Genomic DNA, 21,213 nt, shown 5'->3' with positions numbered 1-21,213 from the left:
TTCGGCGGTAAGAAAAGATGATATAGGAACATTTGTGACAACATGGATGGATCTTCAAAGTATGATGCTAAGCGAAATGTCAGAGACAAAAAGCAGAGAACCACATGATTTCACTGATATGTGGTATATAGACAAAAAACAAGAAAAGAACAAGACAAACAAATGAGAAACAAAAACTCATAGACACAGACGATAGTTTAGTGGTTACCAGAGGGTAAGGGGGGTGGGGGGTGGGAGATGAGGGTAAAGGGGATCAAATATATGGTGATGGAAGGAGAACTGCCTCTGGGTGGTGAACACACAATGGGATTTATAGATGATGTGATACAGAATTGTACACCTGAAATCTATGTAATTTTACTAACAATTGTCACCCCAATAAATTTTTTTTTAAAATGCTGGATTTCATGTTGAAGTAGCATTAGCTGATAAGAAATCTGAATGAATTCCTGAGTTTCGTATCCCAGCTTCTCTTGCCACGAAGAAGAAAAAGTGGTCCAAAATGCACGAATCAATAATGTACGAAATGACAGCACAGATGGACGGTGCTCTCCTCATGGAGTGACTGACAGTGGCCGTGCACAGATGATGGTCAGTGGTGTCACACGGGAGGTGTGACGCATAAAACTTGCTCCAGGAACTTGATTTTGTGCCCAGAGAGCCATGACAGGCCACGATAGTGATACATTTAAACCTGGAAACAGAGATGCCTAAGTTTGACACTAGAAGCACATGTATTACATCTGACGAGCAATCTGGCAGAAAAGATACAGCAAAGCATCTCTCAATGCGTCTCAAGTTAAATTTGGAGCACGAAACTAGAATTGTCGTCATTTTATGAAGACCATACCATGAAGAAGAATCACCAGAGTCTACAAATTAATAGAGAAATAAAGTGTTAACACATGTGAATGAGTGACTATGTCACCACTTTAAGACATCAGAAAAGACATTTTTTAGATAAATTGCAAATGATGACATTGTTTACAGGCAACTAATAATTATGAAAATTATGTTTGTCAAAACAGGTCACACACCCAGGCCAACTGTCAGTGCGGGGACACTGCCCATGTGCTAGCTACAGAGACGAACGGCAAATTTGGAGTTCCTTAACACGAAATGCAGTGTGTGTGTGTGTGTGTGTGTGTGTGTGTGTGTGTGTGTCTGTGACCTACTGACGACCAGATGTGGAGTGGGCTTTCAGCTCCGTGAGGCTGCACCTGCAGATACAGTCGGATGTCACCTTCAAACAGAGGAACTTAAAGGAGATGAGAGGCCCTGAAAGCCCCCTGAGCTTGTGGACTCAGGACTGTGTCATTGCATCTGGCAACCCCAGGAATGGATTCCCTGGAGGTTTCATAAGCCTCTTACTTGGGGACAATCTTCAGTGTCATCGGGAATTATTCAGGCCAATTCACTATGTCTAGAAATGAGGTCAAAGCTTATGGTGTCCCTGAGGGAGCATTGTGAAGTCAGGGCACAGATATGTAACACAGGACTAGAGACGCTAGAGGTCATGCTCTGTGAGCCCAGAAGGGACCCTCCCCTGCAGGGCACAGGCTGGGCTGCAGGGGGCGCTCAGGACCCAACCAGCAGGGGCTGCAGCCCCAGGAACAGGTGGGGAGGGAGCGGGGGAGGGGCTTCCTCTGAGGGCCTGGGGCTTCCTTCCTCTTTATAAAAACATGTAAAACAAGATTTGGGCAAAGACTGCTGAAGTGTCTGTAAATATCCCGTTCTACTAGGAGAATTTCCCAAACAAAATGGGCAATAAAATAAATTTAAATTGGGGTTTCCATGACTTCAAGATGTCTTACAGCAACAATCTGAATGGCAAGGATCGCTTTACTAACTTGAAATTTTAAAATTTGGGGGCACTGACCCCAGGATTGAGTCATTCAGAACAGCCCAGAACAGGCTCAGTTTGTCTCTGTGTCGTTCAAAGGTGGATTCTCAGTGAGGATCACGTCCTGGGCGGCTTGTTCCTTAGTGTGAGGAGCTCTGTCTGCACAGATTCAGGGACCTGGCAGGGGACACACATCTTATAACAAGGATTAGGACTTGGACCCTCAGACGCCCACTGAGCATGGTCCTGTGTCATCGATCTTCTCTCAGTTCGGCCAAGTCTTCAGCTATGAAACCCTCTGCTCATGAATATGCAAATGAGCCGAGGTGGGCGGGGTTAAATACGGACATGTCTGGGCCCTGAGAGCATCGCCCCACAGCCACACGCTCCCCTACAGACGTCCTGACAGCACAGCCCTCACCATGGACTGGAGATGGACAGTCCTCTTCCTGGTGGCAGTGGCGACAGGTAAGGGGCTCCCCAGTCCCTGGCTGGTGAAGGGACCTGGGCCAGTCACGGGGGATCCACCCACTCCTGTCTCCTCCCCACAGGTGTCCACTCCGAGGTCCAGCTGGTGCAGCCTGGGGCTGAGGTGAGGAAGCCTGGGGCCTCCGTGAAGGTGTCCTGCAAGGCTTCCGGATACACCTTCACCAGCTACTGGATGAGCTGGGTGCGACAGGCCCCAGGACAAGGGCTTGAGTGGATGGGACGAATAGACCCTTCGGATAGTGAAACAAAGTACGCACAGAAGTTCCAGGGCAGAGTCACCATCACCGCAGACAAATCCACCAGCACAGCCTACATGGAGCTGAGCAGTCTGAGACCTGAGGACACGGCCGTGTATTACTGTGCGAGGGACACAGTGAGACGACCCACATCCTGAGAGTGTCAGAAACCCTGAGGAGAGGGCAGCTGTGCGGGGCTGAGGAGACGACAGGGACAGCTGGGCACAGCCTGTCTTTGACTTAGGGTTATGGATATAGAGACAAAGGGACTGCTTTCGTTAATTATCTATGAAGTATTTTCAGTTCTATGCTAGCAAACCAACTGCCAGGTGGAGAGAAAATAACTAACCTTTCTGTAGTGATTTCTTATTTTCATGGTGTGTATATGACCATGATGGCGATTTTCATCGTGACATCCCTGATCTGAGTCCTCAAAAGATGCCAGAATCTTCTCCTTGGAGCAGTCACAGGCGGCTCCCTCTCTGTGGTCAGAGAAGATAAACTGCATCACAGTCTAAGGGTCACGGCAGGAAGCAGAATGGAGGACAGAGAACACAGAAGTCCTGACATATGTCCCTGTCCCTAAACAGTCATTGGAGAACGCAGGCATCCACAGTCCTGTGTGGACGTACGTGTAGGACCTGCACGTAGGTGTCTCTGGAAACTGTCCCAAAACATCACAACATGGGTTTGAAAGGCAGACTTATCCTCTTACTGTTCAGAAAATGAGCTAAACTGGGTCTAAATCACAGCGTCCCCAGGGCTGTGTGCCTCCCAGAGGCTGCAGGGGCTCATTCCACCATCAGAGCTGCATCCCTTGCATTTGGGGCTCATGGCAGCTCCCTAGACTTCCCATCCGTCCCTGTGTGGCTTTTGTCCCTGGAGCAGAATCTCCCCCCACCTTGTTGTTCCAAGTGTGGTGTGAGGGCTTCAGTGTCCATGGACTGGAGATGGACAGTCCAAATTTTGAAAATGTGATACTTTACGAATCTTAGTCTCTCCATCCTAAGATTCGTAAAGTATCACATTTTCAAAATTTCTTCTATTTCCTGGGTTCAAGACCTTGATATCATAGGAACCCCCCTTGGAGCAAGGACAGCCTCTTACACAGGGGAGATTAATTTCCTTCATTTGAGGACAAAATGGAGGGTCCACGTGCCCTTCTTCCTCTGGCTGTTTTTCAAGTCACTCATTCTAAATAGTTATCCCCCACTGTGGGATATCCTGGGGAGCCTGCCCTGGGCCCCAACAGTTTTATCCTCTGAACGTCCCAGGAAGTCTCGTGTAGTGAGAGCTGGACTCCTGGCTGTGGAGAGAGACAACGGGTGCGAAGCTGGATGCTAAGACATCTGCAAAGGAGAGAAGGAGACAGAACGAGGATGACAAACAGGAAAGGACACTTTGCAGCTCTGTCTGCAAACCCATCAGACCTGTCCTTATCTCTGGGGACAGGCCTGTCCAGTGACACCTCTGTCATTGATCTGATGGAAAGTGTGAACGATCCTTTTAACAGATTGAGTGAGATTCCCTGTGTCCCGTTCACTTTACAGAAAAGCAGCATTTTCATCAGTGACGACACAGGCTCCTCCTCCTGGGGGGTCAGTGTACCTGAGGCACCACAGAGACTCGGGGGTTCACGCCCTGCAGTTTGCACAGTGGTGGGGAGCTCTCGTTCCATTGCCCTGGACAGACTTAAGGTCACTTCTTCTAATTCACAGACTCCAAAGTGTGGGAATCAGACCCTCAATGTTGAAAAGAACTTGGACTTGTGATAAGCAGGTGGACTTCCTACCATTCTCATATGGCAGGTGTAGGGGGCACAACATATGAACACAGGGGCCTAAATGTGTAATGTGGCTGCTTTCAGTGTGGTGTATGTAGGGACAGAAGGAGCCACATACCCGAGTCCACGTCGTCCTGACCATTTTGGTGGGATCCCTTTAATACTTTAGTCACACACACAAAAGTAAACGACCTTGCCTCACAGACAGGGTCACGGTGGAATCTGTAGTTCTCAGGATCTGAAGTATTTCATGAGTCATGTCAGTGTCTCCAGCCTCCACGTGCTGTGTCAGTGTGTGAGAGCAGAATGGGTATGAAATAGCTGCTGTAGACAGCCTGTCATCGGTCTGCGGTAGCTGTAAAGCTTGGTCTTGCCGTCTGGCCAAGTCAGTCCACATGTTTGGTGCACACACACACACACACACACACACAGTACATGGTAACAGGCAGCTGACTGGGGAGCAGCTGCAATAACCGAATCCCACTGGGGAGGTGGGTGAACCACCAAACACCTGGTCAGCTGGCAGGAACCTGGGCCCAGAAGATATTCACTTAGTCTCCTTGGGAGGTTTGAACGTGTGGACTCAGACCACAGAGTTTGATGGCAATAGTGTCCTGATCTGTCACCAGGAACACCCAGTGTCATATCGGCTTCCAGTGCTCAGGGGACGTTTCTCTCCTGTGTCTCCCTCCAGGTAAGTACAGTCCCTGAGCTTGTGTAGAACACCCTGGGCCCGAGTGACTCAGCAGCGGAAGAGGCCGAGTGATGTCTGTGTTGTCATGCACTCCACACCCTGTCTGTCACAGGCATGTCCCCAGTGCACCAGGTGTTCACATCGGCAGGAACACCGCCTGGTGCTTTTGCACTATTGAGGTGTCGTCATAAGCAGCCATCACATTGGTTAGTTAATGTCACCAGCATTTGGTAAACTGGCATAAGAGGGCGTTTGGTGTCTGCACAACCTGTTGAAAAAGATAGTGAATAAGAGCAAGACACAGGTAGAAAAGGAGTCACAGTGGAAACGCAGAGAGGGAAGGTGGATAGAAAGAGAGCAGCCCTCCCCAGGCAGCTTTAGAGTAAATAATAGTGTGAGAGGTGTTAACTCATGAGAGAACTGTTTCCTACATTTTCACAGAGTGTCCATGACGGTTATTTTAAGGAAGAAGTGAAAGCCAAGTCTCCTGACCTGTGACCTGGGGAAAGCTGTCACATCATGGTGCCATCTGCTCTGGGGCCTGGCCAGTGGCCCTGGCAGTGCCAGGTTTCAGGTCACCTGCAGGGACAGCCTCCAGTGATCTTGGGGTGATGCCCTGGGTCTATTTAGAGTGGGCTGCATGGATGCAGGAGGACTTCCCTGTTCCGTGGACGTTAGTGCAGGTGGTCAGCAGCCCCACGTAGGTCCTTCCCAGGGAGCTGACCCTGTGTTTTCTTCTAAAGCCCTGACTGACACCTGGTCCTGGGTACAAATGGACAACAAGGCCTGCTGGTCAGGGGAGGTCACACCTCTTACCTGCTGGCGACACGCCTCACGCACAGTAGGTAGCTGTGCACTTAGCACTTCATGGCATCCGATCGTTCATTAAGCTCCTATAATGCTCACTCTATCCAGGAATGGAAAGGTGACAGGTGCCAGCAGACCCTGGTTCCCTGAAGACTATTTCAACAGGGATCAATCCAGGTCCCCTCAGTATCAGTCATGTTTGCTTTTGTTCTGTTTGTCAAAGCTGATCACACACCCAGGCCTATTGTGAGCTACAGAGATGAAAGGCAGATTTGGAGTTGCTAGCACGAAATTAATTGTGTGTGTGTGTGAGTGTGTGTGAGTGTGAGTGTGAGTGTGAGTGTGTGAGCCACTGAAGACCAGATGTGCAGCAGGCTTTCAGCTCCGTGAGTCTACACCTGCAGATACAGTCAGACGTGACCTTCAACCAGAGGAACCTAAAGGAGATGAGAGGCCCGCAAAGCCCCCTGAGCTTGTGGACTCACGACTGTGTTGTTGCATCTTCCAGGCCTAGGGTGAAGGGGCTCCCTGGTGGTTTCATAAAGACCTTGCATGGGGACAATGTACAGTGTCATAGGGGTTAGTGACGCCAAAGCACGGTTTCCCAGTACGATGTCAAAGCTTATGGCGTCCCTGAGGGAGCATTGTGAGTCAGGGCACAGACATGTAACACTGGACTAGTGACGCTAGAGGTCACGCCCTGTGAGCTCTGAAAGGACCCTCCCTTGCAGGGTGCAAACTGGGCTGCAGGGGGCGCTCAGGACCCACCAAATAAGAGCTGCAGCCCCAGAGTAGTTGGGAAGTGGGAAGGGGAGGGGCTTCCTCGGAGGGCCTGGGGCTTCCTACCTGTTCATATAAAAGAAAATATTTTAAAACAAGGTTTGTGCAAGTACTGCTGAAGTGTCTGTAAATATCCTTTTCTATTGGGAGAATTTACCAAACATAATGTGCAATAAATTCAAATTTAAAGTGAGTTTCCATGATTCAAGGCAAACACTGAGGTCTGGGACTGACGGTGATGGGAGGTGAGGGCAGGTGTCCTCCTCCTCAGTCTCCTGGTGGAGACCCACTGGGCTGTTTGCACAGGGCAGTGACGTGGTGTGGGGATGCTGCAGGCTGGGGAGGACACACCAGGCCGTTGTCAGAATTGACATCGACTTTGAAATACAATCAGGGATCTAATTTATAATATTGACAGACTGGGGATTCTGGTGGACTGTCAGTCAGTAGGTGTCACAGAAGAATTTGGGGTTATTTTAGTTTTCTGCTTTGAGGAACATGCATGTGAACATTTCACTAGACACAATGTGGCTGACAACATACACTTACATCTTCCCCCTGCTATGTCCACACACCAGTAGATTTAGTATCATTCACTCAATTATATATTGATATTGGCACTTGTCCACATGTCATCAAAACTGAGCAGTTCCAAATATACCCTCGTGGATTCACTAAGAGTTAAACGTCTTCGTTCCCCACTGTGAAGTCACAGCCCCACACTACTGACAGGGTCCCTTGTCCCTGCCATGGTCGCTCTTTCCCTGCCTGCTAGTCTCTTGCACGAGAAGCCCACCTGAGCTGGGCACAAGTCCCTCAGGTGGGACACTGAGAATGACCCAGCGAGAGGACAATGGGTGGGGCTGTTCCTACTCGTGCTCCTTGCTTCCAGGTCCAATAAAATGTCTATAGATTCAGGTAAGACCTGATCCTCCTGATCTGGGCCATTTACTGTGGTGAAATATGCATCATTAAAGCTACTACAAGGAAATAAAGGGACAACTGGTAAGTAAAGACAGACAGACAATAACATGCAAAATGTAATACTCATGAAAATACAGCTGCATTCTTAGGTAAATACTACAATGCAGAATATCACATGTGTTTTTATTACAGGAAAGAAGTTCTGGAACCTCACCTGGCATGTCCATCCCTGCCCTTGAGTGGGATGAGGGAGCAGTGGGGTCCATGGGGAGGATACTGGGGCTCCCTCTCAGCTGATATGTGCCCTTGGACACATCACACGGCTCCTCAGGCTGCCGTGTGCAGCTTTACTCTGCAACATGCAGGTGGGATTGATACCTCGGTCACTTGCTCTGGGTGCTCACACACAAATGAAATGAGATCATGGGTGCTGAGCACTCGCTCCAGCACCGTCCCATGTAAGAAATCATGTTTTCCTGAACTCTCACGTGGCCACCAACCAACCAGGACACTCACGCCTGCATGAGGCCCTGCCCTTGTCTAGGTGTCCAAGCCCGGAGCTCCCTATATGGAAGGAGGACATGCAAATAGGGGCCCCTGTGCTGATGAAAACCAGCCCAGCCCTGACCCTGCAGCTGTGGGACAGGAGCCCCAGCCCCGGGATCCCCAGGTGTCCCCATTCCGTGATCAGGACAGAGCACAGACGACACACCATGGAGTTTGGGCTCAGCTGGGTTTTCCTTGTGGCTGTTTTAAGAGGTAATTTATGGAGAACAGGAGACTCTGAGTATGTGAGAGAATATGAGTGAGAGAAACAGTGGCTGTGTGACATTTCTGACCAGGATGTCTCTGTGTTTGCAGGTGTCCAGTGTGAGGTGCAGCTGGTAGAGTCTGGGGGAGGCTTGGTGCAGCCTGGGGCGTCTCTGCGCCTCTCCTGTGCAGCCTCTGGATTCACCTTCAGTAGCTATGGCATGAGCTGGGTCCGCCAGGCTCCAGGGAAGGGCCTGGTGTGGGTCTCATACATTAGTAGTGGTGGTAGTTACATAAACTACGCCGACTCCGTGAAGGGCCGATTCACCATCTCCAGAGACAACAACAAGAACACGCTGTATCTGCAAATGACCAGCCTGAGAGCTGATGACACGGCCGTGTATTACTGTGCGAGTGACACAGTGAGGGGAAGTCAGTGTGAGGCCAGACACAAACGTCCCTGTAGGGGACAGCGGGGCTGGGCTGCAGGGGGCGCTCAGGACACCAGGGGGCGCTCCAGACCCACAGAGAACAGGTGTTCTCCTGGGTGGGGAAGGGGCTCCTTGTTGGGAGCAGGGATTTCCTCTCAAAGCTCTCAGCTGCCCCCAGGGAGAACACTTGCTTTTTCTTTGTGGCTCTGTTTTCTCATACTCTCACTGCAGACAAGTGAAGAAGGGACACTGTTTTCAGATGACATATTGCAGTGACTTGGAACCACTCCTTCAACAAGTTCCTGTGTGTCCTTTCTTTACTTCTTGAAAAAAAAACATCCTGAAGGTTCTTCTAGAAAGGAGCAGATGAGCTCTTGACAACTTTAAGTAAAATGTCATGTTGAGCTCTTCAATACACAACAAAATGTGCCCCCTAGCGTGTCTGCTCACATAGGTAGTGATCAGGTTTCATGCTGTTCTCATGCTACTTGATCAGCACACACACACACACACACACACACACGGACTCACACACGTGCACTGACACTCACACAGGCTGACAGACACACACACTCAGACACACACACACAGACACTCACACACAAGCACAGAAAACTCACATCCTCAAACTCACACACACACAGGTTTTAGAAAAGAAATACATTCAAACACAAGCCGTCATACAAATGTGTTCTGAGTGCACATGATGTTGCACATGGTTTCCTCTGAAATGTGTCCAGACACCTTCCACCTGTTCATGGACCATCAGCAATATTCTCGGGGCACATGGTCCGTCCTCCTAATATTGTTACTATTTGTACTTTAGAGATGACCTTTCACTAGAATTTGTTTTATTTTTACCCACTACAGTAACAATTATTATAAATAAAATATTTCTCCATATCTTCAGAAGTGATTACCACATAAAGTTTTGATAACATCCATCATCTCATATGGATATAAGAAAAGAGAAGAAAACAAAGAAAAGAACAAGGAGGGAAAGTGTGCTTTCCTTGTGCTGAGTACTTTGAGGGTCGACTCCCTCACCAACGTCCAACACAGCACACAGCAGTGTTCACTGCAGCCAGCGAGTTGTCCACTACATCCCGGCGCTCACTTCTCCTGTAACTGGAAGTTTGTACCTTTTCATCATCATCATGCACTTCTCCCACTGCCCAGCCCCCACCCACGGTCACGACACATACGATCCCTTTTTGTATGATTCTCTTTGGATTCCACACATAAGTTAGGTCATACAGTGTTTGCCTTTGTCTGTGTGACTTACATAGTTTACCATTATGCCCTAGAAGTCCATTTATGTTGCTGCAAACAGCAGCATTTCCTTCCTTTTATGGCTGAATAGTATTCCATTATACATACTTTATTCACTCACTTGTTGATGGACACTTAGGACAAAATTCAACATTGCTTCTAATTTAAAAATAAATCATACAACACACTGGGAATAGAAGGAACTGTTGCATATAATACAGGCCCTGTATGAAGTGCACACATAACTTCATGCTCCACAGTGAAAGAATAAAACCTTTCCCTCGAAGACGAGGAGAAAGACAAAGATGCCACACTCTCCACTCCCATCCATCACAGGGTGCAGGTCAGACCCAAAGACATTTCACCCAAAAATTAAACGAAGGCTCCAATTGGAAAGGAAGACGTACAATTAGCATTGTGACACAGGCCATGATGTCATATGTGGAATACATTTTACCCCATTAATTAAATGGAGTTTCCCTTAGCAGAAGAGTTTAATGTGTGTGTGGATTTGCTTTACGTTGTATATGAGTTTGCTGCATTCACTGGACACAGCAGTAATTTAATGCAGATCTGAGTGAACAGTTTGTGCTTGGGTCTGTCCCTGTGTGTGTGAGTCCATTCGTGTGTGTGTGTGTGTGTGCGTGTGTGTGGGAGAGGCCAAATTTCAAGGTAATAATAGTTTCATTTGTATCTGTCACCAGTCTATCTTTTGATACGGGAAAAAACAGCGCAAGGAGCAGCTGCTGGGAATGCAGAAAGGCACCTCCTGCATCGTGTGTGTTCATGCACTTTATCACCTTATCTACTTATCATGTTTCCACGTCTTTACAGACCTTTCCTGCTGGGGAGAGACAGCTCCTCGTGAGCACCCAGTCCTCAGAGGTAGCACAGCCCAGGCTGGAGCAGGCCTTTCACACACAAACTCACCCACCCAGAGCACCGCCTCTCTCTGGCCCGCACACCAGGACACACTTCTCTGCCTTCATCATCCCAGGCCCAGGTGCCCGGCACAGGGACACGCCCCTCATCGCTGAGCCCACTGACATTACTCAACCTGGTCCATCCAAAGCTGATCACCTGCCTGCCCCTCCTTTCCCAGGGAAAGGCCAGTGAGACCAGGTCCTCAGCTGCCCCTCGCTCCCTGTCTCCTGCCTGCTGACCACCCTGGTCCTTCCATGTGGTCTCACGTGGCCCCGAGCTTCCTGTTTGTAGGACCTGTGAGTGTGATAAACTCTGTTTTCCCCTGATCCCCTCCTGTGTGTCCTCTGGTGGCCGTGCCTGACTGACATCTCATGGAAGAATGCAGACAATTGGTACTAAAGCGGGAAGGTCTAGTATGGAGGGGGGTCTTAGAGATGTCCCGTAACTGCTTGCCTTCACGATTGCACATCTCAGTTGGGCACAGCAATCGATTGGAAACCTCGATGTCACGTGGGTTTCCTGTGTGTGTCTCTGTGCTGCTCTCTGTGGCCTCATTTGGAAAGAGGCAACACCTCCTGTCCTAAACTGTGGGCAAAGGTAGGAGTCTGTTTGAGGTCAGGGTGTTGTGTGGTCTGAGCAGCTGTCCAGAAGCCTCTGGAGCTGAGCCCAGACTCTGGGAACCTCCCTGAGCTGAGAAGAGAGAGAACAGGCTCAGCCCTGTCCTGGGACAGCTTCATTGACCTCTAACCTATGTCACAAAGGGCCAGCGGTCAGCACACCCCAGCCCTGGGTTTCAGAATAGACAGTGGGGAACGAGGAGGCTGCAGGTCATGACACATGTCCCTGAGTCATCAGTGACCCCACAGCCGACACCCCCTGTCCCTGACGTCCATCAGAAAGGGATGGGGGGCCCCCAGTCCTCAGACCAGGATGTGGGCTTCCCGGGACCTACAGATGATTGACATGGAGACAAAGATCTGCCTGCAGCCCTTCTCAGGATGCCCCAGAATCCAACCCTGCCCAGTGTTCTGTTGTTTTAGTTACTACTGAAGAGTTTCTGAAAGTGGGAAGAGACTTGTGAAGTGGCTGCAATAATCAAGACTGTGTGTCATTGGTGGAGGGAGAGACACACGTCAATGGAGCAGAATGCGTGGGACCTTGGATAAGACAAGGGTTTCCTGATGTGACACACAAAGTACGTTCTTTAAGAAAGCATGTGCCTTTTCTGTCTGACTTATTTCGCTTAGCATTATAATCTCAAGATCCATCCATGTTGTCACAAATGGTCCTATTTCATCTTTTCTTACCGCCGAATACCATTCCATTGTGTATATATACCACAACTTCTTTATCCATTCATCTATCGAAGGACATTTTGGTTGTTTCCACGTCTTGGCCACCGTAAATAAAGCTGCAATAAACACTGGAGCACAATTGTCACCCCAATAAACTTAAAAAAATTAAAATTTAAATTAAATAAAATCTACATAAAAAAGAAAGAATAAACTTTATTGGGAAGAAAAAAATGTGCCAATTTTTATAAAAGTAATTTTTGATACTTAAAATTTTATTTCAAGCAAATTAATATAAAAACCACATTACAAACTACACTAAGATAGATATCTTATGAAGCAGTGTATAGAATATGGAAAGACTGTTTACTGTTTATCAAGAAGTGAGATAAACCACAGTATAAATGTGCAGCTTCTTAATGATTAGCCTCCAACCCTGACTGTGCAGGGAGTCAGTTACTTAGAGAAAAATGAAGTCACATGAGCACAAACGAAGTAGAGGTGGGAAGGACTGTTTGTGTTTCTGATATATTTACAGGAAATTGACATCAACATTTTATTTTAGTTGAATTTTTGTCTATGAACATTTGGAAACTGTGAATATGTTTAATGTGTTGGTTGTAATAATGTGTCTGCACGGAATGCTAAGAACTTTAATAGTTATTACAAATACCGATAAGTTTTAAAAACTGGTGATCTACTCACAAAAGTACGGCAAGTCTTTGACCTTTTTCATTGTATCTTATAGACCATGGGCTCTTTCATCCCTGACTCAGAGGCTGTATGAATTCAAGAGAGAGACCCTACTGGGCCCATAAGGACCAGGGGAGCCTGACTCAGTCCCTCCCCACTTATAGGAACAGGCTGCCCCACATGCAAATTTCTCCTCAGGCTCCAGGGTAAAACCCTCCTTGGGCTGTGAGCTCCCAGCTCTCTCCTCACACAGGGCTGAGGTCTCTGGGGAAGGCAGAGCTGTGGTCTAGAAGAAGAGGACACTGCTGGGTCTTCTCCTGTGCCTGGTGACAGCCCCCCAAGGTGAGGGTCTCAGGTGTCAGACACGGGTCTGTGGGATGGATGTGACTGCACGTGAGTGACAGACTGATCCTCCTTGTCCCCAGGTGTCCTGTCCCAGGTGCAGCTGCAGGAGTCGGGCCCAGGACTGGTGCAGCCCTCGCAGACCCTGTCCCTCACCTGCACCGTTTCGGGGGGCTCTGTCACCAGCAGTTACTACTGGCATTGGATCCGCCAGAGCCCTGGTAAAGGGTTGGAGTGGATGGGGTATTGGACAGGGAGCACAAGCTACAACCCAGCGTTCCAGGGCCGAATCTCCATCACGGCTGACACATCAAGGAACCAGTTCTCCCTGCAGCTGAGCTCTGTGACTTCCGAGGACACAGCCGTGTATTACTGTGCGAGGAACACCGTGAGGGGAAGTCAGTGTGGGCCCAGACACAAACCTCCCTGCAGGTGACAGGGGCTCTGGGTTGCAGGACGCGCTAAGGACACCAGGCGGCGCTCCAGACCCACTGAGAACAAGTGTGCACCTGGGAGGGGAAGGAGCTCTTTGTTGGGAGCAGGGATTTCCTCTCAAAGCTCTCAGCTGCCGTCAGGAAAATAATTGGTTCTTCTTTGTGGCTCTGTTTTCTCATACTCTCACTCAGGCGACAAGTGAAGACGGGACATTGTCTGTTTTCAGATGACATCTCTCAGTGACTGGGGACCACTCCTCACCAAGCTCCTGTGTGTCCTTTATTTACTTCTTGATGAAACGCCCATCCTGAAGGCTCTTCTAGAAAGGAGCAGATGAGCTTTTGACAACTTTCCGTAAAATGTCATGTTGAGCTCTTCAATACACAACAAAATGTGCCCCAGAGTGTGTCTGCTCACACAGGTAGTGATCAGGTTTCACGCTGTTCTCATGCTACTTGATCAGCACACACACACACACACACACACACACTCACACACTCAGACACGCACATTTTAGAAAAACAAATGCATTCACACATGCACAATCACACAGAAACGTGTTCTGAGGGCACATGATGTTGCACATGGTTTCCTCTGAACGGTGTCCCGACGCCGTGTGCACAGTGACGTACAGTGTGCAATGTTCTCAGGGCAGACGGCCCGTCCTCCTGATATTGCCATGACGTGTAGCTCATAATGACCATTTACTAGGATTCGCTTCATTTTTACCCACTACAGTATCAAATACTATAAATAAAATTATGTCTCCATATCTTCAGAAATGATTACCACATAAGTTTTGATAACATCCATCATCTCATATGGAAATAAGAAAAGAGAAGAAAACAAAACAAAGAACAAGGAGGGAAAGTGTGCTTTCCTTGTGCTGAGTACTTTGAGGGTCGACTCCCTCACCGACATCCAACACAGCACACAGCAGTGTTCACTGCAGCCAGCGAGTTGTCCACTACATCCCGGCGCTCACTTCTCCTGTAACTGGAAGTTTGTACCTTTTCATCATCATCATGCACTTCTCCCACTGCCCAGCCCCCACCCACGGTCACGACACATACGATCCCTTTTTGTGTGATTCTCTTTAGATTCCACACATAAGTTAGGTCATACAGTGTTTGCCTTTCTCTATGTGACTTACATAGTTTACCGTTATGCCCTAGAGTCCATTTATGTTGCTGCAAACGGCAGCATTTCCTTCTTTTTATGGCTGAATAGTATTCCATTACACATACTTTATTCACTCACTTGTTGATGGACACTTAGGTTGTTTCCATGTCTCGGCTATGGTACATAAAGCTTCAGTAAACATGGGAGCACAGATAACTCTGCGACATGGTGACTTGTTTCATTCAGATAAATACCCAGAGGTGGGGATTGCTGGATAGTTTTATTTTTAGTATTTTGAGGAACCTGCATACTGTTTTCTGTAGTAGCTGCACCCATTTATTTACCAACAATAGGACATAAGAGTTCCCTTTCCTGTACCTCTGTGCCACCATTTATTATCTCTTTTTGTTGTTGTTAATACATATTTGTTACTTTTTTATGATTATGCTGTTTTGTTTTCTGGGTTTCAGTTTTAGAGGTTCTTTTACAATCTAGACAGTATCACACTATCAGATATGTAATTTTCCAATTATTTTCTAGGATTCAATAAGTTCCTTTTCATGATGTCCATTGTGTCTTTCTACTGCACATACAATTTCGAGTTTCATCTATCCTGATTTGTCTAGTTTTGTGCTTGTAGCCTGTGTTTTTCTATCATATTGAATAAACTATTGCCAAATCCATTGTCATGAAGCTTTCCTTTGTGTGTTCTCTATGGATTTTATGCTTTTCCGTCTTATATTTGGGTCCTTAAACCATTTTGAGTAATTTTTGTATATGGCATATGATGGGGTTCAGTCACATTCTTTTGCAGGAGGATGTCCACTGATCCCAGCACCATTTCTTGATGACACTGCTCTTTTCCATCAGGTGATCAATCATTGCACGAAAATAAAATGACAAAATTCAGCATGGTTTTTATTTTAATATCGTGCGACACAATGGGAATAGAAGGAAACTGTGACATACAATAAAGGCCCTATGTCACAAGTGCACACATAACTTCATGCTCCACAGTGAAAAAAATAAAAGCTTCCCTCAAAGACGTGGAGAAAGACAAAGATGCCACACTCTCCACTCCCATCCATCAAGGGGTGCAGGTCAGACCCAAAGAAATTTCACCACAAAATTAAATGAAGGCTCCAAATTGGAAAGAACGATGTACAATTAGCATTGTGACACAGGACATGATGTCCTATGTGGATACATTTACCCCATTAATGAAATGGAGTTTCCCTCAGCAGAAGAGTTTAATGTGTGTGTGGATTTGCTTTACATTGTATATGAGTTTGCTGCATTCACTGGACACAGCAGTAATTTAATGCAGATCTGAGTGAACAGTTTGTGCTTGGGTCTGTCCCTGTGTAAGTGAGTCCATTCGTGTGTGTGTGTGTGTGTGTGTGTGTGTGGTGTGTGCATGTGTGTGGGAGGGGCCAAATTGCAGGGTAATAATATTTTCATCTCTATCTATCATCATTCCAACTTTTGATATCAAATAGTTTTATTTGAGAAGCTGATTAATTGCTTTAATGAAAGCAATTTATTCCCAGCAACTCCTTCTTTCTCATAAATTGAATGTGTGACCAAATGTAGGCCCATATGCTCTTCCCAGGATTCTGAAACATGGATTGACCCGAGGATATAGGGAACCTAGTTGTCACCCGGTCATTCTGTGAGAGGCACTGACATAAGTCCAGGGCTTACCAGGTGTGACCTTGACTGACACTCAGCCCTTTGCAGGCTTCCTCCAGGCTCTTCCTGACGCTGAGCGCACTGTGCCTGTGCAGTATTCTAATAGCACTGTCACTCTGGCACGTTCATGCTCTTGGACCTAAAACCTGAAGTAATAGACCCCACAGAAATCGCACGTGTTTAATCACGACAGAACTGTGGGTTCACAGCAACATTACAGGACAGGGAGTGACCACAGTTATGGAAAATCATGGAGCTCAGAACAGCCAGCACGGAGGAGCATACAGAGCACTGGATGCCCTAGAATGTCGGTTGTCACGGGGAGAAGAGCGGAGGCCGACGTGAGGTCACTGAGCCCACAGAGGTGACTGTGCCCCCTGACGAGGTCCACGTCGGGACCACCCTGTGGGATGCACACACAGTGGGAACACGCCCAGGAGCTGCACTTGTTCACACAGTAAGTGTGAGTGATGTGTCCACTGACCCTCCGTCTCCTAACCACAGGGAAGCTCGGACACGACAGCAGGCTCAGCCTCCTGCTCTGCCCAGGCTCACACCTCAGCCCTGGAGGCAGGAGGAGCACCGTCCGGCCAGTTCTCCACTCCCACTCCTCTAGGACAGGACCCCAGGGCGAGGGTCCCCTGGAGGGGTGTCCACACAGAGGACACTGTCTGTGGGAAGAGAGGTGTCACAGCCCAGACTCCATCCACACACTGGGCACTTCTGAGGACTTGTCTCCTGACACCCAGTCCTGAGTCGGGTCCCCATGGAGAGCAGACGTGGAGCCCACACCCAGGGCTTGCTTCTCCTACAGCACAGACTCGCTCCCCTACTGCACAGACCTGAGTCCCCCACAGGGTCAGCACCATGTGACACCATGCAAATCTCCCCATCCCCCTCCGTGGATTGAAAAGCCGAGCCCTGGCCTGGGGCAGTGACTGTGCCCCACCATGGACACGCTCTGCTCCACTCTCCTGCTGCTGACCGTCCCTTCCTGTGAGTGCTCTGGTCAAGGACCTCAGAGATGGAGGGACTCCAGTTCTCGTCCAGAATTACCTTCACCTTTCTCGTGCTTTCTCCACAGGGGCTCTATCCCAGGTCACCCTGCAGGAGTCGGGTCCTGGGCTGGTGAGACCTACCCAGACCCTTACGCTGACCTGCTCCTTCTTGGGGTTCTCACTGAGCACTAGTGGTATGGGTGTGGGCTGGGTCCATCAGCCCCCCGGGAAGGCCCTGGAGTGGCTTCCAAACATTTGGTGGATGATGATAAGTATTACAGCACATCTCTGAAGAGCCGGCTCTCGACCTCCAAGGACACTTCCAGAAACCAGGTGGTCCTAACAATGACCAGCATGGACCCTGCAGACACAGTCACATATTTCTGTGCACGGAGACTGCATGGGGGAAGGGAGGGGTCACAGGGAAGTGAGCTGACCACGGGAGAGCCCTTGAGGAGGTCACAGCCAGACCCAGGGGACCACCTCTCAGGTGATTATCCTAAGGATACATAATGTCACACACGCACGAGCAGCCTCACCTGAGTCAGCTGACAACGGTGGCTGCCTCTTCCTCCCCTAACTTCTCAGGTCCCTCCCCTCCTGCAGAGATGGGTTCTCCAAGGGACGCCCACTGCAGGTGCCGTGAGTGGACAATAGTGTGATTGGGCCTCGTATCTGACAATCTGAGGGACAAGATCGGTCCATCTCATGGGTCCTCTGCACAGGGCCCAAGGGCTGTGAGAAAAAGCAGAGCCAGCGTGTAGGTTTTTCCCAAGTCTGTGCATGTGTCACTTTCCTGGGGTTCTGTTGACAAGAGAAGTCACACACCCCAAGCCTAGGATCAGAGTGGGGGACGGCCCATTGTCATGCAGGGTGTCCTGCGGGTTCTCTGGTCCCGCTCCTTTGTCATGCGATGCGGCCTGCCAGGCCTCTGGTCCTGCTCCCCACAGAACTCAGGATGTGGCCAGGCCAAAAGGAACACCCACGAGCCATAGGTAGGGGAGAGTCATACCACTATAGTCTCACTGGAGGGCTGGATTCACACAACGTGCGACTTGCTGTCCGTTTTCTGCCAACGCGACCGACTCTCTCCTCGACTTCCCTCCCTAACGCAGCCGCGGCAGTTATATTAGTGGCCAATGGCTCAGGGGCCACAGCTGATGGCCAACTAGCACAGCTGACGGCCATCTACTACCTGAGGCAGAACCTTTCCCCGTGAGGCTGAGAGCCTGGAAACTGCTCTCTGGGGCTCTGCCCCCACAACCATGTATTAAGTACAGGGGACTAGGACACTTTGTGGTCCATTCCTCCTAAAATCATACCCTCTGTGTGTCTCTATTTTATTGACGAGCAGAGGTGAGTGGGCTGTGAGACAATCCAGGAATTTCCAGATGTACCTTCAAGGAGAGGAATCTTAAGGAGATAAGAGCCTCCCTCCCGCCCGCTCCAAAGTTCCCGAGAGCTTCTGGACTCAGGACATTGTCTGTGTGTCTCGCAGCCGCAGGGAAGGGGCTCCTGGGTGTTTTTATAAAACACTTGCTTAACGTCTCCCTGCTGAGTCGTTGGGGTTTAGTTATATCAATTCAATTATTCATACATGATGTTAAAAACTTAGAGTGTCCCCGAGGGAGCATTGTGAGGGTCAGGTCACAGACATTTAACACTGGACTAGGGACACTAGAGGTCACGCCCTGTGAGCCCAGAGCGGACCCTCCCCTGCAGGGTGCAGACTGGGCAGCAGGGGGCGCTCGGGACCCACCAGCAGGGGCTGCAGCCCCAGGAGCAGGTGTTGAGGGGAAAGGATGGGGCCTCCTCTGAGGGCCTGGGGCTTCCGTCCTCTTTCTAGAAACCTCTAAAGCAAGATTTGGGCAAAGACTGGTGAAGTGTCTGTAAATATCCTGTTCTATCGGGAGAATTTACCAAAGACAATGGGCAGTAAAATGTAATTGAAATTGAAGTTTCTAAGAATACGGTATGTCGTAATAAAACCTAACAATTGGCACCCCAATGAGCATTAGTTAAAAAAAACAAACAAAAAAAAAACCTGGAGGAAAAGGATGAATTTCCCACTTTGAAATTTTCAAAAATTGAAGACAGACACTGACCATAGGATGAGACATTCAGATCAAAGCTCAGAACAGGCTCAGGTGGTCTCTGTGTCGTTCAAAGGTGGATTCTCAGTGAGGATCACGTCCTGGGGGAGGGGTTGTTCCTCAGTGAGAGGGGCTCTGTCTGCACAGATTCAGGACATGGCAGGGGACACATATCCTCCATCAGGGATTAGGACTTGGACCCTCAGACGCCCATTGAACATGGTCCTGCGTCATCGAGCTTCTCTCACGTGGGCCAAGTCTTCAGCTATGAAACCCTCTGCTCATGAATATGCAAATGAGCCGAGGTGGGCGGGGTTAAATACGGACTTGTCTGTGCCCTGAGAGCATCGCCCCACAGCCACACGCTCCCCTACAGACGTCCTGACAGCACAGCCCTCACCATGGACGGGAGATGGACAGTCCTCTTCCTGGTGGCAGTGGCGACAGGTAAGGGGCTCCCCAGTCCCTGCTGGTGAGGGGACCTGAGCCAGTCACGGGGGATCCACCCACTCCTGTCTCCTCCCACAGGTGTCCACTCCGAGGTCCAGCTGGTGCAGCCTGGGGCTGAGGTGAGGAAGCCTGGGGCCTCCGTGAAGGTGTCCTGCAAGGCTTCCGGATACACCTTCACCAGCTACAATATGCACTGGGTGAGACAGGCCCCAGGACAAGGGCTTGAATGGATGGGATATATCTACCCTAACAGTGGTGGCACAAGCTACGCACAGAAGTTCCAGGGCAGAGTCACCATCACCGCAGACAAATCCACCAGCACAGCCTACATGGAGCTGAGCAGTCTGAGACCTGAGGACACAGCTGTGTATTACTGTGCGAGGGACACAGTGAGACGACCCACATCCTGAGAGTGTCAGAAACCCTGAGGAGAGGGCAGCTGTGTGGGGCTGAGGAGACGACAGAGGCAGCTGGGCACAGCCTGTCTTTGACTTAGGTTTATGGATAGAGAGACAAAGGGACTGCTTTCGTTAATTATTTTTGGAATATTTTCAGTTCTGCATTGGCAAACCAACCCTTAGGAGGAGAGAAAATAATTAAACTTTCTGAAGTGTTTACTTATTTTCATTGTGTATATATGACCACGATGGTGGATTGGAACATGACACCCTAGAACTGAGTCCTCAAATGATGCCAGAATCTTCTCCTTGGAGCAGGAGCAGGAGGCACCCTCTCTGTGGTCAGAGAAGATAAACTGCATCACAGTCTAAGGGTCACAGCAGGAAGCAGAATGGAGGACAGAGAACACAGAAGCCCTGAGATATGTCCCCGCCCCAAAACAGTCATGAGAACCCAGGCATCCAGTGTCACAAGTAGGACCTGCATGTTGGTGAATCTGAAAACTGTCCCAGAACAGCACAACATGGTTTGAAAAGCAGACTTATCCTCTTACTGTTCAGGAAAAGAGCTAAACTGGGTCTAAATCACAGCGTCCCCAGGGCCGTGCATCTCCCAGAGGCTGCAGGGCTCGTTCCATCTTCAGAGCTGCATCCCTTACATTTGGGGCTCATGGCAGGTCCCTACATGTCCCATCCATCCCTGTGTGGCTTTTGACCCTGGAGCAGAATCTCCCCCTACTTTTTTGTTCCAAGGACAGTGTGTGG

At 49.1% G+C, this 21,213-nt stretch overlaps 1 pseudogene and 3 gene segments (V, D, J or C); all 4 read left to right on the top strand.

The window, feature by feature from the left end:
- Positions 1-2,201: 2,201 nt before the first annotated feature.
- On the top strand, positions 2,202-2,776 carry LOC117019977 (immunoglobulin heavy variable 1-3-like). The segment is given in 2 exon segments: positions 2,202-2,311; positions 2,395-2,776. Coding segments are annotated over 2 exon segments (378 nt in total).
- Positions 2,777-8,091: 5,315 nt separating this feature from the next.
- On the top strand, positions 8,092-8,976 carry LOC117019979 (immunoglobulin heavy variable 3-11-like). The segment is given in 3 exon segments: positions 8,092-8,315; positions 8,418-8,738; positions 8,969-8,976. Coding segments are annotated over 3 exon segments (507 nt in total).
- An 8,483-nt stretch (positions 8,977-17,459) lies between these two features.
- Positions 17,460-18,020, top strand: LOC117019978 (immunoglobulin heavy variable 2-70D-like; annotated as a pseudogene).
- A 1,936-nt stretch (positions 18,021-19,956) lies between these two features.
- On the top strand, positions 19,957-20,439 carry LOC117019984 (immunoglobulin heavy variable 1-2-like; the record flags this gene model as incomplete). The annotated part of the segment is given in 2 exon segments: positions 19,957-20,047; positions 20,129-20,439. Coding segments are annotated over 2 exon segments (357 nt in total), but the record flags the coding sequence as incomplete, so codon positions are not given.
- Between the last annotated feature and the right edge of the window lie 774 nt (positions 20,440-21,213).

This window comes from Rhinolophus ferrumequinum, unplaced genomic scaffold (genome assembly GCF_004115265.2).
Source record: "Rhinolophus ferrumequinum isolate MPI-CBG mRhiFer1 unplaced genomic scaffold, mRhiFer1_v1.p scaffold_2_arrow_ctg1, whole genome shotgun sequence".
Classification (NCBI taxonomy): Eukaryota; Metazoa; Chordata; class Mammalia; order Chiroptera; family Rhinolophidae; genus Rhinolophus; species Rhinolophus ferrumequinum.
The sequence above is the reverse complement of the archived record's forward strand: the minus strand, read 5'-3'. Positions and strand labels throughout refer to the sequence as shown.